Below are 10,536 nucleotides of genomic sequence, written 5' to 3'. Positions count from 1 at the left end.
TGGGTCTAGTACCGATGCAGGAATGTTTTTCCCATCCATTCATTCAGGTACGTGTTGACCTCCTGCTGTGTGGCAGGCGCTGGGGGAGGTTTACAGAGCACAGGGTTGTTTGGGCAGGTGACCTGGTCTCTAGTGGGGCTCTGTGCCCCTCTTCAGTCGAGTGAGTCCTGAATCCTCTTACTTCGGTCTGATCAGGCCCATTACCTGCGCTGGAGTTGCCTCTGTTAGTGCTGGCGGGACTCCTGGCAGCCCAGGCTGTGGCCGTTTTTCAGGCTCAGCATCACTCTCCCAGGGCTCCGGTTCTACAGGGCGAGAGCTCGGCCTGGCAGGAGGGCAGCAGCCCTGGTGCTCGTGGGCTTCCAAGAGCCCGCCGACCCCGGGATGGCCAGGGGCGTTAGTACGCAGGTGGGGCTGACACTGAGCGCCCCGCACCTAGGCCGCTGCTCGGTGGCTCCCGCGCCTCCACGGCGAGGGCGGCTCCGGGCTCTAGGGCTGCCCTCGTGGCCAGCTGCCTTCCCCTCTTACCCTCCTGGGTAGCCTCTTCTAACCCCACGCGCGTCCAGAGGGTCTAGGACCACAGCTGTCCAGTAGCACTTCCGGGGATGATGGGAGCCCAGTCTAGTCAGTATTTGACCAGCCACGTATGGCTTTTGAGCCCTTGCAGCGTGGCTGGTGGCTACCGGATTGGCTAGATGAGGTCGATGCGGGTACTTCCTAGCCCTTCACAAGTCACAGCAAACGGCAGAGCTGGAGCCGGGTAAGTGCTAACAGGTGGGGCGGCGAGAGCTGCCGCTGTCCCGAGGCCGAGGGGCCCAGCCGGGTCGGGGGCCCTGTTCCAGGCTCGGGCGGCGGCCGAGAGTGTGACCTGGGGCTCACGAGGGGGCAGGAAGCGAGGGGTTTCCCGCCTCGGTGCCCAGCGTGGCCGAGGGGAGCCTGGGAGCGAACCCGCCCCGCTCTCCTCCTGAGGGTTTAGGCCGGGAACGGACCCCCTGAGGCCATAAAATTATTTTCCAGTTTGACTCTTGTGTCCTTTAAAGTTGTAGCGCACTGCACTTGGTTTCAAGAGCTAAACGTAAGGCTAATGCGGAACACTTTCCATGTGATAACTCCGAGTTCATATTGTTGGGGGAGATAAGCCGTAGGAGCAGGTGCTTTTGAATTCACTTATCGGCGTTCGCGCAGCCTCCGCGCCGCCTCGCCCCCCACCTGGGCGCTGTGATGTTCCGGGAGGGTCTAGGCAGCGGAGGCTTTTCATCTGCTGACCTCGCTGCTAAGGTCAGGCCTTTGTTCGCGGCGGGAGCGCGGGCCCAGGTGTGCGCCTGCCGGAGGGGAGGGTAGGCGAAGCGAGGGGAGGGGAGCGCAGCCTTGCGGAGAGTCTGCGTGTGAAGCTCACATCCTGGTCTTCGTGGAGGAGGGTAAGGGGACGAATGCAATGCCTAGTTCTCAGTTATGTAATTAAACCGAGATGTGTCTTTCTGAAGGAACAAAAAGAGGCCAAGGACAGCTTAATTGAAACCTTAAGATTGCTTCTCCAGGAGTGGCCCGAGCAAGCGGGCCGAGGCCGACTGTCACCGTCTGGCTGGCGGGCCACGTGACCCCGCAGGTGCCGTCCACGCGGGGGGGGGCGGGGTTCGCTTGGCACCAGAGCCTCCGCTTCCTGGGAGGATGAGCTTTTGGTTCCTCGGGTCCCAAAGGGGAGGTTCACACGGGAACTGGCCGCGCTGATGCCGCCTGGGCTCGGCGCTGACCCTCCTGTCGCCCTGAGGGTCCCTAAATAGCAGTGCCTTGCAGCTCCCCCCGACCGGTCTCGAGGGCCTTTAAAAGGCACGCCTCTCTCAGCGAGGCCGTCGGCCAGGCCGGCTGTTACGAAGTCGTTCATTACCACATAAGTGACGGCGAAACAGTGACGCTTTATTAACTGTAGACAGGGCTGCTCCTGAGAACCCAGGCGTGCGCTCTTGATACCTGTTTATCTACTTGCTCCGGACTGGAAGGACTCTCCTCCTCTCTCCTTCCCTCTCCCCCACCCCCAGAAGAGAATTTCAACTTTAAGACAAACAACTTCATTTACAAGTGTGTCTCTAATTAGCTGCAGAATTAGGAAAGCTGAGTTTTCCCCCATAGATCGGCTAAACCCTCGAGGGAGACTGGTGGGATAGAGAGAATCGCATTTCCAATTATTTTGTTGAATTGCTAATTTAGTTATTGTGCCTGGTGTAATTGTGATGGGTATTGGGTGTGCAATTCAATTTGTTTTAAATATTTGTGGGAAGGCTGATCAGTAATGGAGCTGACCTATTTTGTGGCCCAAACTGAGAAAAAAAAGCCTAAAACACAACACCCACAAAGATACCGTTTGTTTCCATTTTTTTTCTGATCGCTCTCATCCTCTTAAGACCATTGATGCAACAAAAGGATTAAATTAAAAGATGACAGCACTTTGATCTTCTCCCTTTGAAAGCTTAACTGTCCTTGGTCGTTTAACATGCAGATATTTTAGGGTGGAGTTTCAGACGCAAGGCTGGAGTTGAGAGGTTTCTGCCTCCCATAATTGCGCTTTTGTGTGTGCCTAGACGTGGTTTGGGTGGCTGACTTTTGTATGCGCGTGTATCAGGCGGTGGAGGTAGTGTTTGCAGCACCCAGGGCCAAATCAGTCCAGCTCCTGCGGCTGGGAGACCCTGTGGGAAGGCAGGCACCTTCCCTCCAGGCAGCGCCACTCACAGGGGTCGGCGACCCGGGCAGTGTTTGCACCTGCTCTGCCCCAGGTAGGCCCCGCTGGTGGTTAGTTGAGCCTGTGCGCTTGTGACCCAGGGTTAGGTGTGAAGTCCCCTCACTGCTGGCTGTGATGCCAGGCGGAGCTCCCTGACGGCCGGCCAAGCCCGAATTTCCCTCTTCAGGGTCTCCCCACCACTCAGCCAGCGTCTGGACCAGCAGGAGTACCTGTGATGTAATACTGTTTACATGCCTGTCGGGTGCTGAGTAAATCAATCCAGCCTGGGCCTGGAGCAGGGCTGTGGCTTGTAGGGAAGAGCATCAGCTAGGGCTCTGCTGGGACTTGAGGTTACAGAAACAAAGTGCAGGACTCTGCCTGGTTATTGTGAAACGTGCATGTGAGTACCAGGTTTTGTGACGGCCAAGTTGCTTGCAGGTGACTGGAGCCCTCACCCCCGGTGTCATCCTGCTGGGCCCCTGCCGGGTCCCAGCAAGGCCTTCTCAGACACAGGCAGGGCTTGGTTGGGTGAGATCAGAGGGTGGTAGACCAGATGGATTTGGAGGAAAAGTAGTAATAAAATGGATCATAGAAGGAAAATGATCCTAAAAAGATCATTTTGTAACTCGATTAACTTAGAAAGGTACCAGGGTCAGTCTCTGTGTTTAGCTGCTGAATAGAAGTTTAAACTTTATTCCTGCATGAGAGATCACCAGGGGTCTTGCTTTTCTCTCAACAAGACTTTCTCAAGGAACTGGGAGGGAAGAGCTAGTGGGCACAGCTCTGGACCTGGAGGAGGATCTGCATCCTATGGGAGGGTAGACAGGAAGACAGTCATTGCACAAGCGATTTTGTGAGCTGAATATAAACCACTCCCTGGGGAGTCTGTGAGGGTCTCCGCACAGAGAACAGTGGGTGTCGGAAGAGGGGTTTGTGGAAACAGCAGCAGAGGCAGGAGGGCAGGCTGTTGGGTGTTGGTGGTAAGGTTAGTGCACTCCTACTCCTTGCTGGTTACAGTTTTTTGCAGCTTTGATATTGAGGTGTAATTCACTTAACATAAAATTCACTCATTGTAAATGTACAACTCCAGGATTTTTTTTTAAATTTAATTTATTTATTTATGGCTGTGTTGGGTCCTCGTTTCTGTGCGAGGGCTTTCTCCAGTTGTGGCAACCGGGGGCCACTCTTCATCGCGGTGCGCGGGCCTCTCACTATCGCGGCCTCTCTTGTTGCGGAGCACAGGCTCCAGACGCGCAGGCTCAGTAGTTGTGGCGCACGGGCTTAGTTGCTCCGTGGCATGTGGGATCCTCCCAGACCAGGGCTCGAACCCATGTCCCCTGCATCGGCAGGCAGACTCTCAACCACAGCGCCACCAGGGAAGCCCCATTCCAGGATTTTTAGTAAGTTTGTAGAGCTGTGCTACCATCAACACACTCCATTTTTAGAACATTTCATCACCCCAGCAAATAACTTTGTGCTGGTTTGCAGTCCATCCTCCATCCCATCCCCTCCCCAGGGCAATGGCTGATCTGCTTTCTGTAGCTATAGATTTGTCTTTTCTGGATGTTTCATTTAAATAAGATCATATTGTACAATATGTAGTCTTTGTGTGCGGCTTCTTTCACTGAGCTTAAGGCTCATCCGGCGGAGCATATGTGGTTAATTTGTTTCTTTTTGTTGCTGACTGGCACCCAGTGTATGGATACACCATATTTTATCTGTCTCTTTGCCTATTGATGACCATTTGGGTTGTTTCCAGATTTGGGCCATTGTGTATAAAGCTGATATAAACAATCACAAGTCTTTGTGGAACATGTTTTCATTTCTTTTGGCTGGATACCTAGGTGTGGAATTTTTTTTTTTTTTAATTGGGGTATAGTTGCTTTACAGTGTTGTGTTTGTTTCTGAATTGCTGGGTCATATGGTAAGTTTATGTTTAAGCTTTTGAGAAACGGCCAAAATGTTTTCCACAGTGGCTGCACCACTTTACACTCCCACCAGCAATGTGAGAGTTCCAGTTGCTTCACAGCCTCACTCCTTATTGTCTGTATTGTGATTATAGCCATTCTAGTGAGCAGTGGGCTCTCATTGTGGCTTTTCTATTTGCTTAATGGCTAGTGATGTGGAACAGCTTTTCATGTGTTTGTTAGCCATTCATGTATCTGCTTTCTTTGGTGAAACGTCTTTTCAGATCTTTGGCTCATTTTTAATTGAGTTGCTTGTCTTATTACATCGTAAGAATTCTTTATATATTCTAAATACAGATTTCTTATCAGAAAATGATTTACAAATATTTTCTCCCAGTCTATAGTGAGCCTTTTTATTTGCTTAATGTTGTCTTTTGAATCACAAACATTTAAAGTTTTGATGTTCTAATTTATCAGTTGTTTTTTCTTTTATGGATTGTTTTTGGTATCAGATCTAAAAAATCTTTGCGTGACCCAAGGTCATAAAGATTTTTCTCCTGTTTTCCTCAGAAGTTTTATAGTTTCAACTCTTACATTTAGGTTTATAATCCATTTTGAGTTAATTTTTGCATATGATGTGAGGGTCTAAAAATATAATTTTGCATGTGCATATCAAATTGTCCCAGTATCATTTGTTGGAAAGACTATTTTTCCCCTTGTTGAGCTGCCTTAACTCCTCTGTAGAAAATCAATTGACCATAAACGTGAGGATTCTATTTGCCTGTTTTTACACCAGTGAAAGTTTCGTAATTGGGTAGTTTCAGTCCTCCAAATTTTTATCAAAATCATTTTGGCTATTCTGGGTCCACTGTATTTCCATGTACATTTTGGGATAAATTTGTTAATTTCTATAACAATGCCGGCTGGGATTTTCATAGGGATTACATTGAATCTATAGATCAATTTAAGGAGAACTGCCATCTTAACAATGTTGTCTTCCAATCCATGAACATGGAATATCTCATTTATTTATAATCAGTTTCTCTCAGCAGTGTTTTATAATTTTCAGTGTACAAATCTTGCAGTACTTTTGTCAAATTTATTCCTAAGTATTTTATTGTTTTTGATGATATTGTCAATGAAATGTTTTTCCTTAATTTCATTTTTGGATTGTTTCTTGCTAGTACATAAAATGCAGTTGATTTTTTTGGTGGTTCTAGTTTTAAAAAATGGATTCTTCCCACAGGATCATTTCATCTGTGAATAAAGACAGTTTTAATCCTTTCTTTCCAATATATAAGCCTTTAATTTTTATTTATTTAGCTTAGCCTATTGCACTGGCTAGAACCTCTGATACAATGCTGAGTAGAAGTGGCAAGGGTTAATATTCTTGCCTTATTCCTGATCTTAAGAGGAAAAACATTCAGTCTTTCACCATTAAGTATGACATTAGTTGAGGTTTTTCATAGATACCCTTTGTCAGGTTGAGGAAATTCCTTTCTCTTCACAGTTTGTAGAAATTTTTTTTTTTTAAATAGTGTGCTTGGGGCACACTATCACCTATTCTGCCCTTTTAAAAATTAATTTTATTTATTTATTTTTGCTGTGTTGGGTCTTCGTTTCTGTGCGAGGGCTTTCTCCAGTTGTGACAAGCGGGGGCCACTCTTCATTGCGGTGCGCGGGCCTCTCACTATCGTGGCCTCTCTTGTTGCGGAGCACAGGCTCCAGACGCGCAGGCTCAGTAGTGTGGCTCACGGGCCTAGTTGCTCCGCGGCATGTGGGATCCTCCCAGACCAGGGCTCGAACCCATGTCCCCTGCATTAGCAGGCAGATTCTCAACCACTGTGCCACCAGGGAAGCCCAGAAAATTTTTATCTGGAATGGCTGTTGGATTTTACGAAATGCTTTTTCTGCATCTATGGAGATGATCATGTGGTTTTTGCCCTTTATTCTATTAATATGGTGTATTACATTAATTCATTTGGATATTTTAACACACTTTGCAGTCCTGGGACAAATCTCACCTGGCTGTGGTGTATAATTTTTTTAAAAATATGTTGCTGGGTTCAATTTGCTAGTATTTGCTAAGGATTTTTCTGTCTATCTTCATGAGAGATATTGGTCTATAGTTTTCCTTTCTGCGATGTCTTTGTTGGCTTTGGTATCAGGATAATACTGGCCTCTAGAATGAATTGGAAAATGTTCTTTTCTGTTCTCCGAAAAAGTTTGTGAAAGATTGGTATTTCTTCCTTAAATATTTGATAGCAAATTCAGCAGTGAAATCTTCCAGGACTGGGCTTTTCTTTGTGAGAAGGTTTTTTTTTTTTTTTTTTTTTTTTTTTTTGCAGTACGCGGGCCTCTCACTGTTGTGGCCTCTCCTGTCGCAGAGCACAGGCTCCGGACGCACAGGCTCAGCGGCCATGGCTCACGGGCCCAGCCGCTCTGCGGCATGTGGGATCTTCCCGGACCGGGGCACGAGCCCGTGTCCCCTGCATCGGCAGGCGGACTCTCAACCACTGCGCCACCAGGGAAGCCCGAAGTCTCTGCCTTTTGATTGGAGTGTTTAGTCCTTTCAAACTTAGTTTAGTTACTGATAAGTTTTTTGTCCATTTGTTCCTCCGTTATTGCCTTCTTTTGTGTTAAGTAGTATGCCATTTTAATTCCATTGTTGTATTTACTATGTATTCCTTTTAAAAAAATAGTGGTAAAATACTTAAAATTTACTATCTTAACCATTTTAAAGTGTACAGTTCAGTAATGTTCAGTAAGTATATTCCCATTGTTGTGCAACAGATCTCCAGAACTTACTCATTTTGCAAAAACTGAAACTCTATACCCATTAAGCAATAACTCCCCATTTTCCTCTCCCTCAGCCCCTGGTAACCACCATTGTACATTCTTTTTCATGCATTTTGACTACTTTATTTTTTATTTAAAAAAAAATTTTGGCCACACCATGCGTCATGCAGGATCTTAGTTCTCCGACCAGGGATTGAGCCCATGACCCCTACATTGGAAGGGCAGAGTGTTACCCACTGGACTACCAGGGCAATCCCTTGACTACTTGAGATATCTCATATAAATGGAATCGTACTGTATTTGTCTTTTTTGTGACTGGCTTATTTCACAAAGCATAATATTCTCTGCTTTCAATTCTTTTGGATATATATCTAGAATTGGGATTGTTGGGTCATACGGTAATTCTATTTTTAATTATTTTGAGGAATTGCCATACTGTTTTCCATAGTGGTTGCACCATTTTACAGTTTCACCAACAGTGCAAAGCGTTCTAATTTCTCTACATTTTTGCCAACACTATTTTCTGGTTTTTTGATAGAAGCCATCCTGGTGGGTGTGGGGTGATATCTCATTGTGATTGATTTGCATTTCTCTAAAGATTAGTGATGCTGAGCATCTTTTCATGTGCTTTTTGGCCATTTGTATATAATCTTAAGAGAAATGTCTATTCAAGTTGTATGCCCATTTTAAAATCAAGTTATTTGGGTTTTTTTGTTGTTGAATTGTAGAAGTTCTTTATCTATTCTGCATATTAACCCCTTATTAGATATATCATTTGCATTTACTATATATTTTTAAGTTATTTTCTTAGTGGTTGTTCTAGGGATTACATTACAATCTATTTGAGATAAATACTAACTTCTGGTAAAATATAGGAATTTGTTTTTGATATAGCTCAGTTTTTCTTCCCCTTTGTCTAATTATCATATCACATTTATATATGCTATAGACCCCCAAAATATAGCAATATAATTATTGTTTTACATAATTTTATTTCTTTTACAAAGTTAAAAGAGAACACACACACACAGTCTTTTATATTTACTCATATATTTACCTTTTCAAGTGCCTCTCCTTATCTTTGTGTAGATTCAAATTACCATCTGGAATCATCTGAATGATTGCCTTTAATTCTTATAAAGCAAATTTTCTATCACTGAATTCTTCCCCTTTGTTGTTGGTGGTGGGGGATATCTTTATTTCATCTTTGTTTTGCTGGATGTAGGATTTCTGGTTGACAGTTGTTTGTTTAAATTCTTGTAGCATTTTGAGTATATCAGCCCACTGCCTTCTGGCTTCCATTGGTGTTATCTGTTATTTATTATTTGTTTTGTTGTTCCTCTATATATGATGAGTTGTTTTTCTCTAGCTTTTTTCAAGACTTTCTTTGTCTTTTAACAGGTTGGCTATGAAGTGTCTAGGTATAGATCTTTTTGTATTTATCCTCCTTGGGATCTGTTGAGCTTCTTGGATCTGCAGGTTGTTTTCCATCATATTTGGAAGGTTTCAGCCATGATTTCTTCAAATATTTTTCCTGTCCCTTTCTCTACTCTCCTTCTGGCATTCCCATTGCACATCAATTGTTATACCTGATGATGTATGGATCTCTGAGGCTCTGTTCATTTTTCATTCTTTCTTCTTTCTGTTCTTCATGTTGGATACTTTCTATTGCTCTATCTTCAAGTTCACAGATTCTTTCTTCTACCTTCCTGAGTCTACTATTTAGTCCCTCTAGTTAATTTTTCATTTGTTATTGTACTTTACAACTCCAGAATTTTTTTTTTCATTGTGGTAAAATATACATAAACTTTACCATTTTAACAGTTTTTAAGTGCACAGTTCAGTGGTATTAAGTACACTTTGTTGTGCAACCATCACCACTGTCCATCTCCAGAACTTTTTCATCATCCCAAACTGAAACCGTACACCCATTAAACAATAACTCCCCATTTCCTCCTCCCTACAGCCCCTAGTAACCCCTATTCTACTTTCTGTCTCTGTGAATCTGATAATTCTCCATACCTCATATAAGTGGAATTGCCCAATATTTCCCATTTTGTATCTGGCATAATGTGTCACTTGCATAATGTCTTCAAGGGTGAAAGCTCTCTTCTAGGTTGCATTCATCTTGTTGTATCCCCATGTGGCTACAAAAGTACTTGTTAGTATGGGCAAAAATGCTGTTAGCTTTTTCCTAATTCAGGGCCTGGATGTCTTTGTTTCCGTCTCTCCTCACCCCAATCCTTCCTGGTCACCCCAGAAGGCCAGTCATAGAATCAGGGGATTCTGGGATTAGGCCCATCGTCCGACCATCTTTCTCATCTCCTTACAGTTCCTAATGGGCTGAGCCCACTGGGTGGGTCCAAGTCCCCTCAGAGCTGAGGCTCCGTAACTATTCCACCCCTCCACCAACCACAGGGAATCCTGTGTTTTGGAAGATTTTGCTTGCTGAAATACCGCATTTATGAAGATGTCCTGTTTTCATTATTTATTAGTATTAACTGCCCACTGGAGCTTTTGGCCAGCATGAGGAAGCCAGTACCACCTCCTGGGTAGGAAAATGTCTCAGTTACCGGAAAAACAACAGCACCTGACTGAGGCATATGTAGGATCTTTGCCACCTGACTGAGGCATATGTAGGATCTGTGGAGTATTGAAAATAGTGGACAGTCGCCCATTACTATTTCTGTGCTTCCTGGGGTGGCCTGGGCTTACTCTCCTGGGTGACCCCTGCAGCTCAGGGACATACACACGTGGAGCTAAGCTTGGAGCCAGACTTCTTGGTACCCAAGGTTGTGCTCTTTTCATTTAATTAGGCTGATTTCTAAACCTTTTTACCCAATCTTCCCATGCCCCCAAACCATCAAAGGTGACCCACTCTCTTCAGGAACATACCTTGTCTCCTGGCCGAGCACTTAAAGCTCATCATGCTCTGTTGCCTACTTGCCTTTTCACGCTTCATTGTCCCTCCTCTCCCAGATGACTGCTGTGCTCTTAGCCACCATTCCTAGTGTCTCTTGAATAACTGCAGATGCGAGTGCTTGACTGGGGGCACCTGCCTTACTCTCCCAGCTGGAAGCCTCTCTGCCCACAGGCTTCAGCCCTTCACTGTCTGCACAC

The 10,536-nt window shown here is 45.2% G+C and overlaps 1 protein-coding gene across 1 annotated transcript in view; it reads right to left on the bottom strand.

Annotated features, from left to right (window-relative positions):
- Positions 1-3,762: 3,762 nt before the first annotated feature.
- Positions 3,763-10,536, bottom strand: part of ACACA (acetyl-CoA carboxylase alpha) — a 283,052-nt gene continuing 276,278 nt past the window's right edge. Inside the window, exon 57 of the mRNA XM_049702257.1 lies at positions 3,763-5,874. Within this exon, the coding sequence (XP_049558214.1) occupies positions 5,871-5,874 (4 nt within the window). The 3' untranslated portion in view covers positions 3,763-5,870. The remainder of the gene's footprint in view (positions 5,875-10,536) is intronic.

The sequence above is a fragment of the Orcinus orca genome, chromosome 19 (genome assembly GCF_937001465.1).
Source record: "Orcinus orca chromosome 19, mOrcOrc1.1, whole genome shotgun sequence".
NCBI classification, from domain to species: domain Eukaryota; kingdom Metazoa; phylum Chordata; class Mammalia; order Artiodactyla; family Delphinidae; genus Orcinus; species Orcinus orca.
The sequence above is the reverse complement of the archived record's forward strand: the minus strand, read 5'-3'. Positions and strand labels throughout refer to the sequence as shown.